The 27,201-nt window shown below is 42.1% G+C and overlaps 1 protein-coding gene across 3 annotated transcripts in view; it reads right to left on the bottom strand.

Annotated features, from left to right (window-relative positions):
• Positions 1-27,201, bottom strand: part of RNF144B (ring finger protein 144B) — a 168,437-nt gene that overhangs the window by 120,201 nt on the left and 21,035 nt on the right. The window contains exon 1 of one of the 3 annotated variants that reach the window (XM_047795205.1): positions 15,910-16,076. The exons of 1 other annotated variant lie outside the window; for it this stretch is intronic. Coding sequence is in view for 1 of the 2 variants with exons in the window: in XM_047795202.1 (XP_047651158.1) it covers positions 15,774-15,816 (43 nt within the window). In the remaining variant the exon portion in view is untranslated. Of the gene's footprint in view, positions 1-15,773; positions 15,849-15,909; positions 16,077-27,201 lie in introns of those variants that run through there. One more of the 3 variants, XM_047795202.1, reaches the window with a different exon arrangement.

The following is a 27,201-nucleotide window of genomic DNA, read 5'->3' as shown; positions in this document are numbered from 1 at the left end:
GCCAAGCACGTGTTAGGTCCTGGGGATGCAGGGGTGAGTAAAAGCACACAAGCTCCATCCCTGGGCAAAGTCACCATTTGAGAGAAGTGACAGGCTTTTCACTTTTTTTTTTTTTGCTTTTTAGGGCTGCATCTACGGCATATGGAAGTTCCCAGGCTAGGGGTCTAACTGGAGCTACAGCTGCCAGCCTGTGCCAGAGACACAGCAATGCCAGATCTGAATTGTGTCTGCGACCTACACCACAGCTCATGGCAATGCCGGATCCTTAACCCACTGAGTGAGGTCAGGGATCAAACCCGCAACCTCACGGTTCCTAGTCAGATTCGTTTCCACTTCACCATGACGGGAACTCCAGCTTTCCGTCTTTAGATCAGCTATATATTTCTACACTGTCCTTTTTGTCAGCTCCAACTTTTTCAAAGCCTTGGTTTAACAGCCTCGGGAAAAAGGCATCTCACACTGAACCACAACCTGCTCAGCCAGTCGACTGCATTCTACAGCCCTTTTCCCTGGTTTCATCATCTGACCTGTTCTGTTCACATGCCCGTGCAAAAACCCAAAAATAACTCCCACAAATTTCTGCCCGTCAAATCAAAGCCTCTTAAAAATCAGACAACTCTCTCGAATTTCCATACCAATCAAAGCAGAGCAATGAACGAACTTACAAACAGGACACAAATAAGCATGTTTCTAACAGGCTGGTTTAGCTACAAGGAAATCATGATTCCATTGCATTCATAGTGGGCCATTGCCACACAGGCCCACTAAGGGAGATCACCGTGCAGTGGGTAGTTCTCCAAGTCTAGCATACAGAAGAATCATCTGGAAGGTCTGTCTCCAGGGTCTTGCTCTCCCTACCCCACCCGCACCCCAGCCCACCCGCTTCTACCAGAGAGTCGGATTCAGCAGGCGGGGGGCTGGAGCTTATAAATCTGCATTTTTAACAGACACTTCAACTGATTCTGAGAAATACTGACTTAAGTCTGATTTTCACTCTCTATTTTAATGGATTTCAACTCTGGCTCACATTAGAATTTCTGTGAGAAGCTTTAAAAAAAAAAAAAAAAAAAGGCCTCATTGCCTCTATTCTGTACACCAAGACCCAAAACAATCAAATCAGAAGGTCCAATGCCTGAAACCCAGGCATCAATGTTTTTTCAAGCCTCCCAAGTGATTGAGTGTTTGGTGTCTCCAGGTGGGACTATTTGTCTGGGTTGCTAGACATCAGATTCCAAGGTCATCCCTCAAGATTCTGATTCACTAGGTCTGTCTAGTGCTTCAGGTGAGTTTTACAATGGGGTTTGAGAAATGTCCCTATCTTGCTCAGCTGAGTCAGTAACTCCCATCCCCAGCAAGCCTGCTCCTACAAGACCTCCTGACCTCAGTTTTGGAAATGCTATTCCATGCATTCAACTCTAACCTAACCTGGGTTTTCCCAAAGAGAGAGAGGGAACTCACTTTCTGCTACATAACAATGAAAGCCACTGCTTTACATGGCAGTGACCACTGTAGCCTCACTTCTATTATTAATATAATTATTTCTCCCATTCAGGACTACATACAGGTCTTATCAGCACCTAATACACTAATTTAATCTTCCAACAATGTTGTGAATAGGAACTTTTCTTAGTGCTAGCTCTATCAATAAGGCAACTGAGGCACAGAGGTTAAATAAAGTGTTTGGTACCCAAAGTCGCAGATAGAGGACGAATTTGAACCCAAACATGGAAGACCAATATGCACACTATAACAGTGCTCACCCAAGAGAAATTGAAGAACCTGCCTACATGTCACTTGCTGCCAGAAAAAGAATACAGAACAGAATCAAGGATGCTCATGTTTACTGAATCCCACCCATGTGTTCCAAGAGCTGGGCTAGAAGCTTTATATATGTCATCTAACCCAAGAGTCAGATATGGTCCCTATGTCAGGAGCACACTCTCCTGCCTCATTCAGCGATGAGTATGTGCTTGAGAGCATTATGATGGGGAAAAAAAAAAAAAAAAAGCAAGCAGCCAAAGAAAGTGAGTGAGCAGGCTGAATACTGAAGAATGAGCCAGTTGTGGGTTGAGCGTGTTAGGGCAAGAGGAGGCTGAGTAGGGAGGAAGTGGGGCTGGCTGTGGAAGGATTCTTCAAGGAGGCAGAGCCGGGGAGATCTCTGACACGGAGATACGACAGGGCTTCCTGAGGTCTCAGGAGGGACAGAAGTTTCATTCAGACAGGCAACTTCTCACAGCAAATCTCAACAAGTCAGGACAAATAGCGGGGGTCCACCCATTTTGAATAATGGCATGACACAAGCTGTCTTGAAAGACAAATGATGTCTCCAACTTCTGCAGGACAACACAAGATCAATTCTTCTTGTGTTTCTCCCTGAGCGGTGGTACAGGAGGGAGAAAGCGGATACGAACCCAATGCCCTGAACTCCAAGGCATTTCAGCCTTTGGCAAGAGGTCAAGAGAGGCTGCCTGTGTCTTTGTGGGAAACAGCGGTGAGTGACCGCTAGGCGCCACTTTTTTTCCTCCCTCTCTTTAGGGACACCACACACTGCCTATCCCGAATAACACACCTGTGCAAGAAAGGCTGAGAAGAAACTTGTGGGGTCCCCAGGGTTCTGGAGGTCCAATGCTATTTAGTAGGTCACAGGTAACACATGGACACCCTAGCAGAACTGGAACTCTCTGCTAACAGCTAGCCAGAAAGGGTCTAAACGAAAACAGAGACTAGATACACAGAAGGGCTCCAGAGAGGTTGGAGAGGGGAGGTCTAGGCTGGCTGGCTAATGGAATAAAAATCTGATTTCGAAATCATCATTCAGAAGTAACAGCTCTCATCCTAGAATATGAGCTGCCTGGATTTTTCACATGGGCTGCGGACCACGCTGGACCCAAAGGCATTCACTGGAAGTGAAAGGTACACAAAGGTGTGCAGGGATGGAAATGCTAAGATTTCCCTAAGAGATGTGTTCCCATCCAAAGCCAAGAGTTCGGTCTGTGAGAGTGACAGAATCATAGGAATGAGGAGAACAGATGAGAAAGCAAAGTGTAATAAAAGGGAAAAGAAGGGCCAGTGATCAAAAGGAAACAGCTACAATCACTGTTCACTGAAGGCAAGAAATAAGGAAATACTTAAAATTATTCCCCAGAGTTCCCATTGCAGCAGAGCGGAAATGAATCCGACTAGTATCCCTGAGGATACAGGTTTGATCCCTGGCCTTGCTCAGTGGGTTGAGGATCCAGAGTTGCCATGAGCTGTGGTGAAGGTCACAGATGTGGCTTGGATCTCCATTGCTGTGGCTACGGCATAGGTTGGCAGACGTAGCCCCAATTCGACCCCTAGCCTGGGAACTTCCATATGCCAAGGGTGCTGCCCTAAAAAGCAAAAAAAAAAAAGATAAAATCATTCTCTACTTCATTCCTTTTTTACTGAGTTCCTACCATGGTTTATTAGCAAATTTGCAAAACAAGCATTACCTGAAAAGAGCAAGAGGGAGGGGGAGAAAAGGGAGGTGCAGAGTTCATTATTTTTCAAACTTTCTGCTAAGTGTTTACTCCTCCTGGATACATAGGGCTGAATAGACTCAGGCCAACCCAAATTCACGGTTCAAGCTTTTTCCACGTCCTCCACTCAAGAAATAATAGCTGACAGCATTTAGAATTGAACATTGTTTCACGGCAGCCAGCACTCCCAAGTCCCACCTTTAATAGTTCTGTTTCAAACCCATACTACTGTTTTCCTTTGTACATGACAAGCCATCATCCCCTTTAAGTGCCACACCGATAATGACTTCTTTCCATTTCAAACAATGCGATACCTGCTCGCAACTCACTGATCCTTCAAAGCGAGCAACCTCACCAAATATTTAGCACTTTCCGAGCATAACAAATGAAAACCAAGCCTACTGTTTTTCATTACTTGACAATCAAGAATTACGTGATTGACATCCATGACCAGCAAACCTGATGAATTCTCAAAAAAAAAAAAAAGTTTTTGGAAACACTTATTGACTTCAGAAAATCAACCTTTTCCCAAACTGGACAAAATCCCTATGAGGGCAATGACTCACTATTTTACAGATCCCTTTGTCTCTGCTGCCCACTTAGCTGTAACATCACAGGGTGGGGACTCTGTCTAGTATTTTTCCACTCACTGTGCCTGATACACTGCATGGAACATAACACATGCTCAATAAACATCGGTTAGAAGAATGGAATTTGCTCAAGTTAAAAACAAACAAACAAACAAAAAAACCTCTGCATGTGTGAAATATCCTTGGATAAAACCATTAAAAAAAAAAAGTAACAGAAATGGATTTGATTAGGCTCTCAGGCAAACACCTACACTGATGTTCTTCTGCCATTTAACACTTTATTTGGCTAAAAGAAAGACACATAAGAGGGCCATCTATTACATTTAGAATGGATAAGTGATGAGGTCCTACTGTACAGCACAGGGAACTCTATCCAATCCCTTGGGATAGAACATGATGGAAGACAGTATGAGAAAAATATGTGTGTGTGTGTATATAAATGACAGGGTCACTATGCTGTACACTGATTGATACAACACTATACATTGATTCAACACTATAAATCAACTCTAATAATAAACAAAGAGCCATCTCAATGACCCTCATCCAGGAAACCCTACAGCCTGATACTAGAACTCTGACTGAGCGTCACTGAGACTTCACCTAACTAGCCTGGTTTCCTAGGAAATTGCTTGAACTTTCTAAGACTCATTTTTCCTCATCTGTACAATGAGATACCTTAAAAGCTTCCTATGAGACTAGTTCAATGATAGCTAATATTTATTGAGTATTTAGTCTTTGCTAGAAACTATGCTAAATTGTTTTGTTTTGTTTTTTGGGGTTTTTTGTTGTTGTTGTTGTTGTTTAGGGCCATGCCCACAACAAATGGAGGTTCCCAGGTTAGGGGTCCAATGAGAGCTGCAGCTGCCAGCCTACACCACAGCCACAGCAACACCGGATCCTTAACCCACTGAGCGAAGCCAGGGATTGAACCTGCGACCTCATGGTTCCTACTCAGATTTGTTTGCACTGCGCCACGACGGAACTCCAACTATGCTAAATTTTTAAAAATAAAGGTAGTATTTTCCATATTTACATGTTATATACACATGTAATTTCATTTAATTCTCACAACAACCCTATGACTGTTCTCTCCATTCTGCAGGTGAGGGAATGGAGGCATCTGGACATTTAGCTACCGGGCCCAGGTCACACTGGGTAGCGAGGACCAACACCAGGACTAAAATGTATGCAGTCTGGCTCCAAAGCTGATGCCCTCTTCCTCTGCTGTTGTTTGCATCTCTGGCCCTAGACTGTCTCCAGGCACAGAAAAAGGGGTAACATCCCCCTCCCAGAAGAACTGAGTGTCTAGGATACAGAGGGGTAGTTTTAACATATACGACCTTGTGTATCCTTGGAACTTTATGCTTTAAGAATCTGTTTCCTATTCAAAAAATATATACTCCAGGGAGTTCCCGTTGTGGCTCAGTGGTTAACGAATCCAACTAGGAACCATGAGGTTGCAGGTTCGATCCCTGGCCTTGCTCAATGGGTTAAGGATCTGGCGTTGCCGTGAGTTGTGGTATAGGTTGCAGATGCAGCTTGGATCCCCCATTGCTGTGGCTCTGGCATAGGCCGGCAGCTACAGCTCCGATTAGACCCCTACCTAGCCTGGGAACCTCCACATGCTGCAGGAGCGGCCCCAGAAAAGGCAAAAAGACAAAAATATAAACATATATATATATATATATTCCAAAAAGTTTTTTGAAAGCTGAAAGTGCTACAAGAGTTGACAAACTGAGCAATAATCCTACCTTTTATGTAAGGAGTTGGGGATGGGTATCATTTTCACTATTTAGCACTAAAAGCATCATAAAATCGCAGAATTACACAAAGGTCCATCCCAGAGCCTGTGTACTACAGGCTGAAGTTTCTAACACAATCATTGTTGTAGTTCTGTTTCTCCACTTATATGGGTTTTAATGACTATACAGGAATGTCCACCTCAGGGCTTTCGCACTTGCTGTTTTCCCACCAGGACCCTTCCTCTTCCATTTATCCAGAGGCTCCACCCTTGCCTGCCTCCTTCAGGACCACACTTAAATGCCATCTTCTCAATCACACTCTTTTAAAAACCAGAATCCCTTTATTTTTCTTCGGAGACTATATCCCCATCTGATGACATATTATGTTTTTACTTACCTGCTTTATCGTCTGTCTCCCCACCTCAGTCTCTTAAACTGTCAGCTCCCTGGAGTCGCCCTTGTGGCTTAGCATAACAAACCCAGCTAGTACCCATGAGGATGTGGGTTCAGATCCCTGGCCTCACTCAGTGGGTTAAGGATCCAGTGTTGCCATGAGCTGTGGTGTAGGTCGCAGATGCGGCTGAAATATATATACAGTATTTATTTTACAGGACCAGCTTTAGCAAAGAAGAGGGAGTAACTGACATAGTATATACACTATATACTAGTATATACACTATACATAATATATATGACAAAATATACATTTTTTATACCAAAAAAAATATATATATATATAGTCTTTTGTCTTTTCAGGGCCACACCCTCAGCATGTGGAAATTCCCAAGCTAGGGGTCGAATTGGAGCTACAGCTGCCGGCCTACACCACAGCCACAGCAACGCCAGATCCGAGCCGCATCTGTGACCTACACCACAGCTCACAGCAATGCCGGTTCCTTAACCCACTGAGTGAGGTCAAGGATCAAACTTACATCCTCATGAATCCTAGTCAGGTCTGTTAACCACTGAGCCACCAGAGGAACTCCCGGACATAGTATATTTTGAGAGAGATAATCATTGAAGTGTGCCAGTCAATATAAGTCTACCTATAAATTCATTCTTTGGGGTTCCTCTTTTGAAAATGTTTGAAAGGTATGATGGCAGGCTTGCTGATTTGAACTGAGTGGGTGAAGTGAAAAAAACTATGGAGGTTGAATTCAGACCACACATTTCCATGCCAATGTGGCCAACTTCCCCAAGTTTCCTAGCCTATAAAGAGTTGATAATTATCACAGTTGCTTAACTTTATAAACTTGTTATGAGACTTACATTGGTTTAAGTGAGGATTAAATGCCTTTAAATAGGAGTGAAGCACTCGGTAAACTGTTAAAATGTAGCATATATGGTAACTAAATGTAAACTCTAGGAAGGAATAACATAACAGGTGTTTGAGTTCCCACCAAAATAGCCAGTACAAGTTAGGAAAATTGAAAAAGAATAGAAGGGAAAATCAAATTTAGCAGAAAGTATGAACTTAAAAGGTCACTTTAAAAATGTATGCCAGCTTCCTTGAGCTTTGCATTTTTAAGCTTTATGAAGCAATTCTGCAACAAAATTTACAGAAAATAATGCAGAATGGCTGCCAGTGGGCACAGTTTAAGAATTTCCAGGGGCAGGGGGGAAGTTTTTAATGTCACATACTGTATCAAAGCAAAGCACAACAATCCTGACAAGCCATCCAGAAAACTCAATGGAAACAAGCATTTAACTTCAAAGAAGCAGCACTGACTTGCTAGTTGATAAGGAGGGGCAGAGGGGACAGTGCAAAGTCAAAATTCTCTTGCTGCCTTTTTTTCTCATTTATAAAAGTTTAAATCACTTGTTTTCCTTGGACTATTAAAAGTATACAACCTTCTGGAGGCCAGTGACCTTCATTTAAAGGGTGCAGAATGGCTGACAGATGATCAACAGTCATTCCAGGCTTATAATTTGCATTACAAATCAGAGCCTGTGAGGACAGAAGAGGCCTGAGCTCCGGGTCCAACTCCCTCATTTTACAGAGAAAGAAACTGACACATAGGCAACTTAAATGGCTTTCCCAGCTCTCATATTCGTTCATTGAAAATAAACACCAGAGTGTAAGTGTTTCATGTAATTATGAAAATTACTTTTTTTAAGGAAATAAAAATTTTCCTCGCTAGCCAAAGGAATTAAATACACTGGATTAATGGGTTAAATAAACAAGCCAGATAACCTTCTAGGATCTCGGATCAGAGGCTTCTAAAGCTCCTGACTCTTTCAATAGGAGTTTTTCACATGAGGCAAAGTAACAGCCTTTTTCTCCCTCCCAAACTGAAAATCCTGAGACTTACCCATTTTAGCATACATTCACGTCATAATGGTGTGCCTCTCCTGGGGTAGTCTCAGACCCTGTATACGTAAATATAAGAGATTCTCTTCCCCCAAAAAGATATTTTCTTACCCTTATTGTGACTATATGTAAAATCTCCCTCATCTTTAAGAGGCAAACTCTGACCTTTTGGAGAGAAGCTCTAGCCTTCGCCTGAATGCATTATCCCTTAAACCTTCAAATTATTCAGTGGTCAGCATCATGCATGCTGGAAGAGACGCCAGTAAATTCAAAGGGAGATGATTTAAGAATAATAAAACAACCTACACGGAGCAAATAATAAAACCAACATCCAGACTAATAATTCCCAAGCTTTGTGATACCTTTTACTATTAAAAGAGTTTTCCCAATAAGGCCAAGGAAAACCAGAGCTTTCTATCAGCTACCCAGACAGAAGCGCACACATAGGATGAAGCTTCAGAGATGCCTAAAACAGTCCCAAATATCACAATTACTTCTGCTAATTCATAGAGCTTACTATGTGCTAAGCAGTCTACCATCTGTTATCCCACCTAATTCTAACAACAACCCTGCCAGTTGAAAATATCATCCTTGTTTTTGAGATAAGAAAACTAAGTCTCAGAGAGGTCAGTTGCTTGCCCAAGATCACCAAGCTAGTAGGTTAAGGAGCCAAGAATTTTTTTTTCTTTTTTTTTTTTTCAGGCCACACCCAGGCGAGAGGTCTAATCGGAAGTGTACCTGCTGGCTTACGCCATTGCCACAGCAATGCAGAATCCAAGCCACGTCTGCAACCTACACCACAGCTCATGGCAACACCGGATCCTTAACCCACTGAGCGAGGTCAGGCGATCGCATCTGCGCCCTCATGGATGCTAGTCAGATTCGTTAACCGCTGAGCCATGACGGGAACTCCAGGAGTCAAGATTTAACCCTGATCTTTCTCATGGTGAAGTCAGAATTCCTTCTCCAGAAACATCATGTGGATTTTCTCCCACTAGTCTGACATTTACCATTATTTGCTCTCCTTAAGTGTCTTCAGAAAAATGTCTGTTTTATCCGAGACAATGACATGCTCTTTAGTTAACAAGTTCACTCAGATGAGCATCTCTGATTATCAATTACTGTCATCTAATAGAAAGTAGACTCTGTGGGAAGAGGCCAAAGAACAGGGAGGGCAACAAAGCAGGGCAAACTAAAGGAATGGGGGGTGGCTGGCTTCTGACAGAACGACAGTAATATCCAGATAGCACACGACCCCATCCTAGGTACCTTTCATATTTTGAACTAAGAGAATAAAATACAAGACATTCTACCCAAACCATTCTAATAAAAGAGCTCTTCTGAAAATGCGTTTGGGAAAACTCACAAGTGAATATACAGATAGGAAGAATATGCGGATAGGAAGAGACTCAAAGAACTTGAAGATGCTATTCCTTGAGAAGAGGTAAGAGACCTTCAGGAATTCCTGGTTGACTTTTAACATTGAATCTGCAGAGCCAATAGAATCAAGCACATATTACATGCCTGTTCCTGGATATGATTTCCATCTACCATGACACCAGGCTTCATAAGGGAAACTAGAAAGGTCTTCATCTTTGGCCTGAGTTGTTCATGGGCTGTCTGAGGCAGGGAGCTTTTTGCTGTGATGGTTCTCGCTGCGTTAAGACTTCAGAGTTGCCAGAAGCAGCGTTTTTAGGACCAGGGAGGACCTGTGAGGCTGGAACAAAGTTGTTTCAGGGCTGAAAGAAGTTACGCCTCCCTTCATCAGAGCAAGATGTAGAATGAGTAGGAAAAGCATCTAATCTTCTCTGCTCAGAACACAGAATATTCCTTTACGGGTGCTTCTTGCTTTCTCTTTTAAGAGTAAAAAAGGTGCATGGGGTATACGCACGCTGAAAAGAAAAGAGATAACTTGTATGTTCCAAAGAATTTGTTTGAAATATCTCTGTTTTCCAAAGATTCTGGTTACATATAGGTTTCTCAGGGACATGTCATGATATAAAAGCAGGGTATGCTTTTATATATATATATATATATATATATATATATATATATATATATATAATGATTTTTATTTTTTTCATTATAGCTGGTTAACAGTGTTCTGTCAACTTTCTACTGTACAGTGGTGGTGACCCAGTTACACATACATGTACACATTCCTTTTTTCTCACATTATCATGCTCCATTATAAGTGACTGGACATAGTTCCCAGTGCTACACAGCAGGATCTCCTTGCTAATCCATTCCAAAGGCAATAGTCTGCATCTATTAACCCCAAGCTCCCCAACCATCCCACTCCCTCCCCCTCTCCCTTGGCAACCACAAGTCTATTCTCCAAGTCCATGATTTTCTTTTCTGTGAAAAGGTTCGTTTTTGCAGTACTTTTGACTAAGTATGGAGTACAAGGAAAGGTCTCAGAGGTGGTAAAAAAGTTTTTAAAAATAATGTGGAAAAGTAGCCCAGAAGCAATGTTATGCCTACCAAATTCGATCTGGGGTAAATCTACCACCACTCTTTTTATATAACCAAGTCATCTTTTTTTTTCTTTTTTGTCTTTTTAGGGCCGCACCCACGGCATATATAGGTTCCCAGGCTAGGAGCTGCAGCCGCCAGCCTACGCCACAGCCACAGCAACACCAGATCCGAGCCACATCTGCAACCTACACCACAGCTCAGGGCAACGCCGGATGGTTAACCCACTGAGCAAGGCCAGGGATTGAACCCATGTCCTCATGGATACTAGTCGGGTTCGTTACTACTGAGCCACGATGGGAACTCCAAGTCATCTTTTTAGTTATAGTTATAAAAGGAAATAGAGGCCAGAAGAGGGGCAGTGGCATGGACCCCTTTATTTCATTGAACTCAATATGTATATGTAATGCCAATAAAAAACAAATAAGAAATTGCCAGAGTTGTAGGCCAGCGACTACAGCTCCTATTGGACCCCTTGCCTGGGAACCGCCATATGCTGCAGGGACAGCCCTAAAATACAAAAAAAGAAAAAGAAAAGAAAAGAAGTTGCCATTCAAAATAGGGAAAATAATGAATTAGTTTTAGTTATTTTAATATAGTTTTTAGAAAGGTAAAAAGTTATCTACATATTGGTCTATCTTTATATATGATTAGTGAATATGAATTTATTCATAAAAATAATATTCCAAAAACAAGAAAATTTCAATAAAAATGAAAGCTCTGAAAAAGCTACAATTGTGACAAACCACTAAATCATACTGATGTGATATTGTATCTTCTTGTTCCTTTGGTTTTATTTATTTATTTATTTATTTAGTCTTTTTGCCTTTTCTAGGGCCCCTTCCTGAGGCACGTGGAGGTTCCCAGGCTAGGGGTCTAATTGGAGCTGTAGCCACCGGCCTACACTAGAGCCACAGCAATGCGGGATCCGAGCTGCGTCTGCAATCTGCACCACAGCTCATGGCAACGCCAGATCCTTAACCCACTGAGCAAGGGCAGGGATTGAACCCACAGCCTCATGGTTCCTAGTCGGATTCGTTAACCACTGCGCCACGACGGGAACTCCATTCCTTTGGTTTTAAAACAAGAATTTTTTTAAAAAATAAACTTTAATTTTAAAGATGTTATTCAAACTCAATAAAACACATCATGCAGGAGTTCCCTTCATGGCTCATTGGTTAACGAACCTGACTAGGATCCATGAGGATGCAGGTTCGATCCCTGGCCTCACTCAGTGGATTAAGGATCTGGCATTGCTGTGAGCTGTGGCATAGGCCAGCAGCTGTAGCTCTGATTCAACCCCTAGCCTGGGAACTTCCATATGCGGCAACATGCAGCCCTAAAAAGAAAAAAAAAGAAAAAGGAAAACATACATGAGCTACAAGTAAAAATCATACCTTTTGTGATTTGCACTGTTTCAAATTTTAAACACAAATAGAATCTCCAAATAGTCACAAGGAGTATCCGAACTGAAGTAGATTTCTTCACCTGTGCTGTCACTGTGGTTTCACTGATTTCACATCTAGGGTTTAAGCCCAGAAATGCGCAGGATCACAGAGGTCAGACTCAAACTATATCTGAAGTGAGCTCTAACAGTTCTGAACTTTTAGGAACTTAGTCTCAAAGTGAATGTGTATGGATCACTCACATGGGAAAGAGTCAGCTGCCTGGACGAACAGCTGGGGTGGAAAAGCCTAACTAGTGAGGAACTGAGACCTCAGACCAACAGCCAGTGAGGAACTGAGGACTAAGCCAGAAGCAGCCCTCACCCCCAGGCCAGGCTTCAAAAGCTGCAGCTACAGTCAGCCTCTTCACCGCAATCTCATGAAAGGTGCTGAGCCAGAACCACGAACCTAAGCTGCTCCTGGATACTGATCTTTAGAAACGAAGAGAGATAAGAAATACTATTTTCTTTTAAATGTGAATGTATGTAGTTCAGTGTTTAAGAAGGGGTTCTCCAAATTAACGTCCATGTAAACAATGCGTATTAAAGAATAATACAGGAGTTCCTGCTGTGGCACAGCAGAAACAAATCCGATTCGTATCCACGAGGATGCGGGTTTGATTCCTGGCCTCGCTCAGTGGGTCAGGGATCCAGCATTGCCGTGAGCTGCGGTGTAGGTTGCAGGCACAGCTTGGATCCTGCATTGCTATGGCTGTGGCACAGACCAGCAGCTGTAGTTCCGATTCGATCCCTAACCTGGGAACTTCCATATGCCTCGGGTTCAGCCCTAAAGAGCATTAAAAAAAAAAGTATAGCTAATACAAATGTTTTAAGTTTGTAGCTTATGTATATGTTATTAAAACAACAATAACCACAGAATTGTTTAGAACTTAGGCCAACGAAAGGGTTTTTTCAGCAAAGAGTAATTTACCACTGACACGTGTTTAGAATTGTCCTCACAGAGCGATATTAAAAAGCACACCAAATTTTAGTCGGTTTCATTACTGCTTTACAAATATACACATACCGGGCACCCCTCACAGCATCACCTCACAGCAGGCCATTCCTTCAGCCCCAAGCTTACTGGGTGATGGGCAGGAAGAAAGGAGTTTTAAGTCAATTCTTGAATAAGATAAGAAATGTAGACTCATTAAATAAAGTGCAAAGAATCAGAGCAGGTGGAAGAACATATATTTAAATTATACCTCTCGGAGTTCCCGTCATGGTTCAGCGGTTAACAAATCCAACTAGGAACCATGAGGTTGTGGATTCGATCCCTGGCCTCGCTCAGTGGGTTAAGGATCTGGTGATGCTGTGAGCTGTGGTGTGGGTCACAGACGCGGCTTGGATCTGGCGTTGCTGTGGCCGTGGTGTAGGCTGGTGGCTACAGCTATGATTTGACCCCTAGCCTGGGAACTGCCATATGCCTCAGTTGCAGACCTAAAAAGACAAAAAGACCAAAAGAAAAAGAAAAAAAAAAGCAAATGTGGAAGTTACATGGGGAAGTAGAGAGATGTTTGCTTTGCAGGACCATGAACAATGGTGAGATTCTGTGGCTTGGGGAGTCCCTGATTCTAAAGTCCCAATTTTCTAAGTAGCAAAAGGAAGAGAAACTCTAGAGCTGAAATGACTCAAAAAGAAATGAGATAATTTAATACCTCTGTGTGCTTTATTCTACTTAAGGTTTTTCTGATGAACACAGTATAAAAACACAACAGAACAACATGGACCCAATGGACTGAACCCAAAGAAAATGTCTTTCCAAAGCTCAGAGGGCACCCAAATATTATCCAAAATGTTTAATGCCTGTATAAATTAAAAGTGAGAAGGAAATGGGTGAGGGGAGAGAGTCCATAAGAACGAAGACCCACTGAAATGCTAAGGTCAAAGATGGAGAATTCAACTTTGCCAGCTCTTCCTCTTAATGGATGAAGACTCAGCCCTGGTTTCTCAGCCCCCGTTCTCACTATTACATAGAGTACAAGGTGGTCTGCTTAATTTCCCCCATCATCAGAAACAGCCTCTAAACAACTAAATCTAGGATCTTTAAATGTGTCACGATTTTCTTGCTTTTTAAGGAAATTATATCAAACTTGTGGTTGGAGAAAAAACTGGTTAAGCATTCTTTTCAAAGTTCAGCACAGTCCTAAATTATAGGTTTGGATGCACAAGCAGAAGAAAGTTTTGTTTCATTTTAATCTGATTTTAAACTGAATCAGCTGAGGCTGTTACAAAGATGAACTATGTAATTAGAGCAATCTATTCAGTTATATATCTACAGTAAAGGGATACAGTCAGAGCAAGGGACAGAGACCTAAAAGCTTTTTTTTCTGCTTTCTCCACTAAAGTCATTTTTTTCTTCTGTAGCAGGAAAAGGAAACACACATACTGCATACCTACTATGCAAAAAATACCTGACATTAAATAATTTTAAAATTCTATTTCTTGCAAAATATAGATTTTATCACTTCATATAAAGTAAATGTATTCTTGTATAGGGGAGGGGGAATTGTTCTTTAAAGGACTACTGTTATTTATTTGCATTTAACAAAGTTTTCACACCCATAAATCAGTCATACTCATAATACATGTAACAGAAAGGGATTAATGCTGCTGTAAGAATCATTTCTTGGAGTTCCTGTCGTGGCGCAGTGGTTAACAAATCTGACTAGGAACCATAAGGTTGTGGGTTCGATCCCTGGTCTTGCTCAGTGGGTTAAGGATCCAGCGTTGCCATGAGCTGTGATGTAGGTTGCAGATGTGGCTTGGATCCCGGGTTGCTATGGCTCTGGCGTAGGCTGGTGGCTACAGCTCCGATTCGATCCCTAGCCTGGGAACCTCCCTATGCCACAGGAAGTGGCCCTAGAAAATACAAAAAAAAAAAAATCATTTCTTTAATGTCCCAGGTAAGCAATGATGTCCTGCTTATTAAACATTTTTAAAAGCCATGCTTACTTGAATTACTATTCTCATTTAATTTTTAGGACTGAAAACCTCAGAGTTTACTGAAAAGCAGGGAAGGGATACAAAAATCAAATTTCCATAAAAGAACCATTTTTCTGATGCCACACCAGCAGAAATGGGGCATAACTGAGCAAGTTTTAGAAATAAGAAAGCCATAAAGCCTGTGAATTTGAACTTAGAAAGTCTCTCTGATGCTGAATCTAACATCAAAATAACATGAGTACCCCAGTTTCAAAATACAAAGAGTACATATATTTAAGTAATTCTTTTAATGTTTTTCATTGAAGTCAGAACACAAAAAGCGGTGCCAAACACAAAAAGTACACAGTGAATATAACTTTAGGGAACAAATAACTAACTTGTTTAACAAGGAACCAGCTTTCTGAGTTAGTGAAAGCAAGCCAAATCCAGTGACGCATACTTAATCACTCAAGGAAGGTGATTAAAGCAAAAATGTTCCATTGGTACACTAAATATTAAAATGCAACATGAAGAACACAGCTCCTTTAAAGGCTGGACAGTAAACATTAACTTATTCCTCATACAAATTACATGTAAAACTAGGGTTTTCTAATAGCAGCAGCAAAGCGGCAGTTCAAACAATAAGCAGGCAATATTGTTCCTATGAGCTTAAATGAACAACAAAGAGCCTAAGAAGGGAATTTTCAAGTGCGTGTAAAATGTGGTAAGGAGCTGGAAGTAGGGACACGGAAAAATTGAAAGGAGTGAAAGTCATTCACTTACCAGTAAGTGATATATAAATAATCAACTCAGTCAATGAAAACATATTGTAGAATTAGGTCAGCAACACAGACCCAGAAACCTCCTTCCTGTCTCCCCACCCCACACGTACTACAGCCAGTGCCGGCTGCCTTCTTACCAACCAGCCAATCCAAGGGCAAAAAGCTAAAAAGGAACAGCAGTGAACTGGAAGGAGACACCGTGCTTCTGGGACAGCGGCAGTGAGTATGTCAACCTGCGTGGAAGGTTCTTCAGGGTCCGGCCAGGGGACCTTGGAGCTGAAAGTAAATGTGTGAACTGCTGAACAGAACAGAAACTGGCTCCACAAAGAACTTCTGTTTCGCATGGCTTGACCCAGAGTGAGCCTGTGAAATTTCTGTGTCTCTATCCAGAGAATCTGCAAAGAAGGGAGAGAGAGGCTACAAAATCCAGCTCTCCCCATTCCAGGACTCCAGGTGGCAAGGACCTGCTGTACAGCACAGGGAGCTATGCTCAACATTTTGTGATAACCTATAAGGGAAAAGATTCTGAAAATGAATATACATATATTATACATGTATAATTGAATTGTGCTGTATGCCTGAAACTAACTTGATACTGTAAATTAACTCTACTTCGGTAAGTAAAATAAACAAAATAAATTAATTTTTTTAAAAGACCCTAGGGGGGCTAGCAACCTTAGATACTTTTTTTTGTTGTTGTTCTTCTTAGGGCCACACCTGTGGCATATGGAAGTTCCCAGGCTAGGGAGTTGCAGTCACGGATCTAAGCCACAGCCACAGCAATGTGGGGCCTAAGCCCCATCTGCAACCTACACCACAGCTCACAGCAATACCCACTGAGCAAGGCTAGGGATCAAACCCGCTTCCTCATGGATCCTAGCCAAGTCTTTTACCACTGAACCACAAAGGGAGCTCCCTTAAATGCTTTAAATGACAGCCGCTGTGTGGGCGAGAGAGGTGTCCGGTCTGGTGCTAAGACAAGCCAGAGCAAGGCCATTTCCTCTGGTTTCTCCTCAGAGGAGAAATTCCAGGTATCTAGTCTCTCCTTCCTTCTCCCCACACGCCTGGGGCTTTGATGGTATCGGAATAAGGCTGCCACACCTGGGCTCCAGAACTTCAGCCTTACCCTACTTTCTGTTCCAACTCAGTAATTCCTATTGTCTTGGTTCTGCTGAGGGCACTGAAGAAAGATCAGATGATCCTGATTCGTAGCAAAGTGTGAATAATTAATTAACAGGTCTTTTCTACCTTGACTTCCACTGTCCCCCACTCACTGTTAAACCAAGTAGATTTTCTCGTCTCTGTATTTTGAAGAGAAAGAATTGGGGACGAGGTTGGGGTGAGAGAAACCTTTGTTTTTCTGATGCGCGATGAATCACACCACTCACTGGCCTTGGGAACTGGCAAGGATGCCGCCGAGCAACAACTTGGAACTTCAAGGGCAGGAAGCCTGTGCTATGCAGAGGCGGGGCAAGCCCAGACCATCTCATGCTATCTCCTCTCCAGTCTTCCAGTTTTAACAAAGAAATGAAGTTCTGACCCGCACTACGTGGAGGAAGCTTGAGCACATTATGCTGAATGAAAGAAGCCAAGACACAAAGGCACATATATCTTACAATTCCACTGACATGAGGAAACTCGAGTAGCCAAATTCACAAAGTAGAACAGAGATGACCAGGGGCTGGAGGGAAGGGGAATGGGGCATTTCTCTTTGGGAAAATGGAAAAGTTTTAGAAATAGATAGTGGTGATAGTTGCACAACGTGGAGAGTGTATTTAATTCCCCCGAACTGTACACATAAAAATGGTCACTTTTGCAGCCACTATGGACAACAGTATAGAAGTACCTCAGAGAACAAAAAATAGAATTACCATGTGATCCCACTCCTGGGTATTTATCCAGAAAAGATTAAAACTCTTAATTTGAAAAGATACGTGTACCCCAATGTTCAGAGCAGCACTATTTACAATAGCCAAGACATGGAAGCAACCTAAATGCCCATCAACAGAGGAATGGATAAAGAAGATGTGGTACATATACACAATGGATTATTACTCAGCCATAAAAAGAATGAAATAATGCCATTGGTAGCAACATGGATAGACCTATCACTAAGTGAAGTCAGAGAAAGACAAGTATCACATGATATAACTTTTAAGTGGGATCCAAAAAAATGACAGAAGTGAACTTATTTACAAATAAGAAACAGACTCACAGACATAGAAAACAAATGTAGAGTTCCCGTTGTGGCACAGCAGAAACGAACCCCACTAGGAACCACGAGGTTGGGGGTTCGATCCCTGGCCTCACTCAATGGGTTAAGGACCTGATGTTGCCGTGAGCTGTGGTGTAGGTTGCAGACACGGCTCAGATCCCACGTTGCTGTGGCTGGGGTGTAGGCCAGCAGCTGTGGCTCAGATTAGACCCCTAGCCTGAGAATCTCCATATGCCCTAAAAAGCAAAAAGAAAAAGAAAACAAATGTATAGTTACCAAAGGGGAATTATAGGAGGGATAAATTAGGAATTTGGGTTAACAGACACACACTACCATATATAAAATTGATAGGTAACAAGGACCTACTGCATAGCACAGGGCACTATATTCAATATCTTGTAGTAACACATAATGGAAAAGACTGAAAAAGAATACACACACATACACACACACACACATATATATAACTTAGTTTACTGTATACCTGAAACACTGTAAAGCAACTATATTTCCATAAAAAAGAGAAAATGGTCAATTTTACGTTATATATATTTAACAACAATTTTAAAATAACAAAAGCAAAAAAAAAAAATTGCAAAGGGAGACAAACTCATACGTATCTCCCCACCCCACATTTCATCCAGCCCTCCCTAAAGTCCGTTTTAGTCCTGGGAGTTCAAGATCCGTCCATCCTCTCTAGTTCCATGAGGGATTAACACACTGGTCAACCCAAGGAGGCCTGATCCCAGAGCAGCCCGCAGAGGGTCACAGAGGGGCTGAACTTTTCCAGACCTGGTGCTCAGGTCAGAGCCACCGAGGGAGTTCAAGCAGTGTCTCCTCCTCCTCAAATTTTTCCTGTTCTTTCCAGAAGTGGACCCCACTCTTGCTCCCAAACTCCATCCCTGAACTAAACTCCCAAGGGTTGAATTAGTGGGTATCCTTGAACCCAAACTGACTATTTTTGGCTCAGCCGTGATGTGACCCAGGCAAATCCTTTCCCAACCCTGATGGACTCCGCTGGACCCTTGGGAGCTGGGCTGGGAATCATCGAATATGGGGGGAAATTATGAAATGGTATTTTCCCTCTTTCCTTCTTTCTCATGTGTTTAATATCTTTGCAACAATATCTATCCATTCATTAGACATTATCACTAATTATTATATCAGGCAACTCTGTTTAACTTAACGGCTAAGAGCACAGGTCTGAAGACAAATATCCATGCACTAGTGTATGATGTTGGGCAGTGCCCCCAACTCCCAGAGCCTCAGTTTCCTCATCCATAAAGTGGAGATAATAGTCATGTCCAACACATAGGCTTGTGATGAAAATTAAATGTGTTACACATAAAAGGCTTAGGGAATACCTAGCACTTGTTGAGCACTCAGAGTAAGTTGCTGTCCGTGTTGTTATCTGAATCAGTTTATCACCCTCAATTGGCAAAGCTCATTGCCGACATGGGACATGTTTTATGCCCAATGTTTGACACTTTTGTCCCACAAAAGTAGGGGGATGGGGAGTTCCCGTTGTGGCGCAGTGGTTAACGAATCCGACTAGGAACCATGAGGTTGCGGGTTCGGTCCTTGCCCTTGCTCAGTGGGTTAACGATCTGGCATTGCCGTGAGCTGTGGTGTAGGTTGCAGACGCAGCTCGGATCCTGCGTTGCTGTAGCTCTGGCGTAGGCCAGCGACTACAGCTCCGATTCGACCCCTAGCCTGGGAACCTCCATATGCCGCGGGAGCGGCCCAAAGAAATAGCAAAAAGACAAAAATAAATAAATAAATAAATAAATAAATAAATAAATAAATAATAAAATAAAATTTTAAAAAAGTAGGGGGATGGGGCACAAGAAAATGACTTTTTATAATTTTCTCCAAAGTTTTTCCACCACTTGCACTATTAGTGACCAAAATACCAGCCAGACATCTGGCACATGCTAATCTAACCAAAGTTCTCTACCTCACTAGAATTCTCAAGTAAGATACTTCAAAAAAAAAAAAAACAAAAAAACTATACAATCCAAAAGTGTAAGCAGAGATGAACAGAGGCAAGGGGTGTGGAAAGAGAGTCCCATGGCCATGTCTGAATCTCTGATCCAGTTCTTCCTGCTCCACCCACTGAGGCTTCCCAACTATGTGAGCCCACAAATTCCCTTTATTGCATATGCTGGTTTGAGTGGAGTTTCAGTCACTTGTAACTAAGAGTCTTAACCAAAATTCAGTTAAGGATCCAGCCACAAGCTGTGGTGTAGCTTACAGATATGCTTCAGATCTAGTGTTGCCATGGCTGTGGTGTAGGGCCTGCAGCTGCAGCTCTGATTCAACCCCCTAACCTGAGAACTTCCATGTGCCACAGGTACAGCCATAAAAACAACAAAAAAAAATGATCTTGTTACAAATGACAGTGGAGGAGTTCCCATTATGGCTCAGTGGTAATGAACCTCATGGACTATTATCCATAAGAACACGGCTTCAAGCCCTGGCCTCGCTCAGTGGGTTGAGGATCTGGCATTGCTGTGAGCTGCGGTGTAAGCTGAAGATGTGGCTCAGATCCTGTGTTGCTGTGTTGTGGCTGTGGTGTAGGCCGGCAGCTGCAGCTCCAATTTGATCCCAAGCCTGGGATCGAATATGCCACAGGTGTGACCCTAAAAAGCAGAAAAAAGAAAAAAAGAAAAAGAAAAACAATAGTAGAAAAATTGATACCCACCTGATTTGTCTCTTCCCACGGTATCACTTCTGAGATACTTTTAATGACAAGTAATACAATCCGTTTTTGCATAAATGCCTGAGGAAAATGGTCTCACTCCTTAAGTAAATGAAGGTTCTCGAAGGAACGGCCAAAATGGGTTTAGAAAGCACCATCTTGAATTCAAGCCAGCGCGTGCAAAGACTCCAACATGCTGAAAGAACTGAGAGTGCATCTCCTGAAGGCATTTCTGCTGTTCCCAACTTGTATCCTCCCCTTGCCCGCGCTGTACAAAGGACATGGGTTCACGCTCCCTCCATGCACACCTCAGAAAGCCTGCTGTCCACCTGGGGACCCCCTTGCCTTCCCTTGAAAGACATGGGCCATTAGCATATTAGTGAGATCCTCTCCTCACAGCCTGAACGCCTGGGGGCTCCCATAACACTCCTCTTAGCATTTATGGTTTTATCCCGATTTATTTCTATGTTCGGTTTACCCACTGGTCCTTAAAATACTTGGGGGAAGACACTTCCACATTCATTTCAGCAATCACAGGATCTGGCACAAAGGAGGCCCTCAGGACAGGGCTGATGAAGGGATGGGAAGCATCTCCCTGACACTGACATCCACAGGCTTGTACAGTGGTCTCCTTGCAGACTTGACTGGTCATTCATGCACCTGCCAGGCTCCCTGGCCTGAGACCTATCCCAGCTCCTGCCTTCCCTCCTCTACTCTGCCTGCTGTTCCAAAGGCTCAGCTCAGACATTAGACGTCGTGAGGAAATTGCCAAAAGATGCACGTTCCCTTTGGGATTGCCTTCTTTTCGATTTCACCACCACAGATGGTGAACTGCGAGGTGTGAAGAAACTTTCAAGATATAACACAAGTTATCATGCAGGAGTTATTAACTGTAAATGACTGTTCACTGAAAAAAGGGACACACAGAGACACATCTGCAGACACAAGGCACCCAAACACAAGCACACAGATGCATGCACACACACACATGCAAAAGACTACAGAAACTGTCACCGAGAAACATGCTAAAAGTCACTTTTTAATCTCTACACAAGATAGGAGTTGTGTGACTCCACCAATCAAATTATTTTCCTTCCAACAGAGACGAATGGTGCTAACGTCTCATTTTTCCATGTAAAGCGTACACCATTCAACAACATGTTTATTTTAGAAGTAGAACTCAGCCAGAAATGCCAGAGAATTCTTCAGGAGTTAAAATAAAACTGTGTAGCAACAACAGTCAATCACACACCAGATCCCTAAACAGTCTGGCCGCAATTACCTGAGGGCAGATGGGGCTTACATCTAGCTGGCAAATATTCATCTCAGGTGTTTTCAACAGCATCAGAAATAGACGAATTGGACTTAAAAATCTCAAGTGATTTTTTTTGGCCTCTCACTGTTTATCTAGCCTGAATCCTAGCAGGAAAGTCGATGAATATAAACATTTGACCATCATTTTTGCTTCAAGGAAAGTCTGAGGTTAGGAAACAGTGCTTGCATGAGTATTTTCTAGTATTTTCTACTGGTTTCTAGTGGGGGGGGGGAGCCATTATAAAGAACTCCACCAGGGCCCCCAAACAGGGAACTACCTCCCTCCCCACTTTCTTCTAAGTCAAGTTTCCACAGTGTCAGAGACTTCATGATTTGAGCTAAAGGTAATATCCAGACAGCACACCTACATGTGAATGCAAATTTAAGACCAAGCGACATTAGGTGTAAAAGTCAGGATAAGAGCATTGTAGACCTGAAAAGGACGCAGTCATTTAGTTCAACCCCACCACTTGATTAAGACACAAACCCAGAAGGATTATAAGATCTGCCCAAAGGCACAGAGACAGGGACAGAATCAAGGGCTCCAGGCCAAACAATATTTTCCCCCACAATTTATACCGCTTCCCTGAAGGCTGGAACACTTGCCTAATAATCCACCCTTACTTATAACACATATCATAATAACAGTGGGTGCCACATGCATATAAAAATAACACCAGGTTTATCTCTAAAGAAAGACGTTATAGTTGCTTTCATTGACTGTATAGCCCTCCCTCCTGCCCCCCCCCCAACCCACTCCAAGAAAAAAACAAAACCCCACTGGTAAGCAGAGATCGCAACCCAATCTTTATTCTCACCTTAAGGCACTCCTGAAGATTCAAGGGGTAAAAAAGGCATTCCGAAGTAAACAAAAACAGGATTATCACTGTAAATCAACTATATTTCCATTAAAAAAAAGAATTTTTAAAAAGTAGGATTATCACAACCACCAGCATGTGGAGACACACAGCAAAACATTTGTGTGGAATTCGATCATGTTCTTGGAATATCAAAATCAAGTGATGTGGATTTATCTAGGTTTTTATAAACTGTTCACTGCTGAAGTTTAAACCATCAATCGGGTGCAGCGTTTCCTCTGGAAAGAAAGCAGGATTCTTAATTACAGTCTAAAGCGCCCTCTAGTGTTCGCATGTAAAAATTTCTTTTACAATAAGGGGCCATCTTCAGCAGCTAGGTAATTGGCTAGGACATTTTGCCCTGGACAGTCCGGGGTTAGGCCTACTGTCTTGCCATCCTGTTTAGCTCAACATGTTCCTGGTTTATTTTCACTTTAATGGAGACTTACTAGTAGTAATCGTGTTAAAACCAGCCGGGATTAATTCAGTAGCCCTCCACTTTGCATTTCTCTGCCCCTGCTATGGTCTTGTCTAACACTGTGTAAGCACATGAGCAGAGCCATGGACTGAATAGTGTGTATCCCCAAAAGTCATAGGTTGAAGCCCCAACTCTCAATGTGACAGCCTTTGGAGGCTGTGGAGAGGTAATTGGGTTTAGACAAGGTCATGCAGGTGGGGCCAGCACCATGGAAATAGTGCCCTTATAAGAAGAGGAAGGGAGAAGTTCCCACTATGGCATAACAGGATTGGTGGTGTCCTGGGAGCTGTGAGACACAGGTTCAATCCCCAACATAGCACAGGGGGTTAAGGATCTGGTGTTGCCACAGCTGCGGCTTAGGTCACAACTGCAGCTCTGATCCCGGACCCAGGAACTCCACATGCCACAGGGTGGCCAAAAAAAAAAAGAAGAGGAAGGGGTCCGTCAGTCTGTGTGTCTTTCTCTAGTTCAGCACTGGGAACTATATCCAATCACTTGTGATTGGAACATGATGGAAGATAATATGAGAAAAATAGTATATACATATATAACTGGGTCACTTTTCTGTACAGCAGAAGTTGACAGAACATTGTAAGTCAACTACAATAAAAAAATTTTTTTTTAAAAGAACACTTTAAAAACTCTAACTCAAGATATATTAACTACTTCAATAGCAGCATGGGCACATGGCGTAAGAAGAGCCCACTGGAAGGCAAATTTAATTTTTAATAAATATATCAATTGACTGTAGTAAGTAAAATTTTTGGAAACCTTAAAAAAAAAGTGCCTTCTTCAAAAAAAATGCCAGTTATGTGGTATTAGAGTCAGCTACAATTAAAAAACTGACTATGTATATGAATATGTCACAAAAATAATCATTCAGCTTTTCTTGGAGTTCCTGTTGTGGTGTGGTGGAAACAAATCCAACTAGGAACCATGAGGTTGCAGGTTCGATCCCTGGCCTCACTCAGTGGGTTAAGGATCTGGTGTTGCCGTGAGCTGTGGTGTAGGTCGAAGATGTGGCTCGGATCCGGCGTTGCTGTGGCTCTGGCACAGGCCAGCAGCAACAGCTCTGATCCAACCCCTAGCCTGGGAACCTCCATATGATGCGGGTATGGCCCTAAAAAGACAAAAAGACAAAAAAAAAATTTCAACTTTTCTTATTCACATACGATTACAAAAAGCATTTTTATTTTGCTGTAATATACATGGCTGTTTTTATTTTTTTGGTAAGAATTTCATTTTCAAATGTTTTTAGGTAGAACTATTCTATGGGTCTATTCCTATAATAAAACTAATTTTTCAGTAAATATTTAGTTTTTAAATTATGTAAGTATATATATATATATTATATAGCTCATTTTAGCACCCTTTTATTTTTGAAAGTATACTGGTTTGGACAATAAACCACCCTAATAATAGCAACCATTTACCAAGAACTTACTATTTATGAGGTATTATGCTTGAATCACTTTAATCTTCACAAACACCCTGAAAGGTAGGGATTATCTTTTTGCTTTATTTTATTATTTTGCTTTTTAGGGCCACATGTGTGGCATATGGAAGTTCCCAGTCTAGAGGTCGAATGAGAGCTACAGCTGCCAGCCTACACCACAGCCACAGCAACAGGGGATTCAAGCCAAGTCTGTGACCTACACCGCAGCTCATGGCAACACCGGATTGGATCTTTAACCCACTGACCGAGGCCAGGGATCGAACCCGCAACCTCACGGTTCCTAGTTGGATGTGTTAACCACTGAGCCACGACGGAAACTTCCAGGAATTATCTTTATTTTATTGGTGAGAATCTGCACCCAGACAGTCCCCAACCTCGGTCCCCAGTCCCCACATTCTCCTGCCTGTCTCCTTATTTTGCCAGACACAGTTCTGACCCAAAAGACAGAATCTGCAGTTAGTGATCTTGAATATGATCCCATCACAACCTCTGACCCCATCACCCATGTGGCCAAGGTTGGGTACTTTCAGGGTAGCTGGCACATTTAGGAGGCCAAATTACAGCTGCAATGCCCCACAGTTATGCTTACCCCCTATCTTTCAAGGAGCAGGTGACTTCTGCCTACGTAATCTCCGGGTCTGCAAAAGCTTTTATTTTGCATTCAGTATGTATCCTAGACACTTAAAGGGCAGATCATAATGTAGAGCTCTCACACTGATGTGAATTAAATAGTATTTGACCTCCATCCTTATCTTTACAAAAAATTACAAGTTCTTCCTAAATGCCTGGCTATCTCATAACATAGAAGATGCCAGGAAAAGCAACAATTAAAGTAACATGCTAAGTTTTAGCCACTAAACTTAGCACTTGGTACACATTTCTTCCTGTCTTAAAGCATTGTTATTGAGACTGGGCATTCTTAGAATACAATGGTGTTTAACCCAGGTACTTATTTTTCCGATGCTTTTTTTGTATTTTCACTGTTTCAATCATATTCCATATGTACAACGCTCTCTCTTTTAAAGGGAAAATAACAAAGACATGATTTAGGAGATAATTAACAATATGTGTTACCAGATAATGAAAACATATAAAGTACTTGTTAAGTATTAAGCCAAGTATGATTTTATCTACCTAGGATAATAGATTAAAATGTGGCCTGAAGCTAAGAGGTTTGTTTTAGATTAGGTATCCCCCAAAGCAGGGATTTGATTTGAGACCAAGATTTGACTGCAGTTTCTTAAAGAGGTACAGGGATTACCAGTAGGGGAGCAGCAGGAAAGGAAAGAGAGTTAATGAAGGCTGTGTTAAGCCATAACTAGGACGTAACTGGGACCAGGAAACTCTGAGACAAACAGGCTTTACCATCAGCACCCCCAGGGAGTGAACAGATGGAGTAATTACACCCCAACTCCCATCAGTCACTGACTGAGGGCTTCTGGAGGTTGGTGTCAATGCACAGTCGGAAATCTGAAGCCCAGTGAATGATAAAGGGAGTGGGGCAGGTCACCAAGAGTATCTGCTACCCACTTCCAAGGATAAAATACATTCTTATGTCAAGTAACTATGCAAATCAGAACATGCTAACTGCCTGTCCCTTCCCCATGGCAAAACAAATACTCAAAATTTAGCAGTGACAGTTGTTTTTGTTTTTGTTTTTTTTAAGAAATAACAGCCAAAGAAAACAGTTCTCATTTCAATCATCCTCTCCCAAACAAAAAATTCCTAGAGTATAAATTTAATGTGATATGAAAACAACGGAAACAGCTTTAATTTGAACTTCTGTTAGGCTTTAGGGTGCAAATTGTCTTTGAGAAAATCCATGAAATTGGCCCCGACTAAACTATAACAAGGATTTCTCAGTCCAATCAAATCCCAAAATGGTGTCGATGAATCATTTTTGGATCGAGCAGGAGGTGAATATAAACTAGAAACACAATTCAACTATGCATTTCAGTATGTGAAAGAGAAGGACTTGCCCATGGCTCCCTAATGGATCCAAATGTTTTCCTTTTTAAAGAGAAAAACCAAGGTTTTTATTTGCTTTGGGGTTTTTTTGTTGTTATTGTTGGTTGGTTGGCTGGTCACTTGCAGACTGTGCAACAGTGCTTTTCTCCAACATATATATGTTGCTACAGTGCTATGGATATATGGGTGTTGGAAATTCAGAGAACAGCACAGTTGCATAGCACAAAGAGCACTGATTTTGCCATATATGTATATATGGCAGGAGAGAGTGGAACTTGTTTGCTTTGTTTGTTTTAGAAACACACTGATATTCCCTGAGTCTCCAAAGCACTCCCCACCTGCGGCCGACCCAAGTTCAGGCAGATGAGCATTCGGAGAGCAGCTCAAAGGAATGCAGTTTTTTTCTGGATATCAGATGGCCGGCCTACAATTAGTTAAAG

The sequence above is a fragment of the Phacochoerus africanus genome, chromosome 9 (assembly GCF_016906955.1).
Source record: "Phacochoerus africanus isolate WHEZ1 chromosome 9, ROS_Pafr_v1, whole genome shotgun sequence".
In the NCBI taxonomy this organism is placed as follows: domain Eukaryota; kingdom Metazoa; phylum Chordata; class Mammalia; order Artiodactyla; family Suidae; genus Phacochoerus; species Phacochoerus africanus.
Note: the sequence above shows the minus strand (reverse complement) of the source record. Positions and strands in the feature narration are given on the sequence as shown.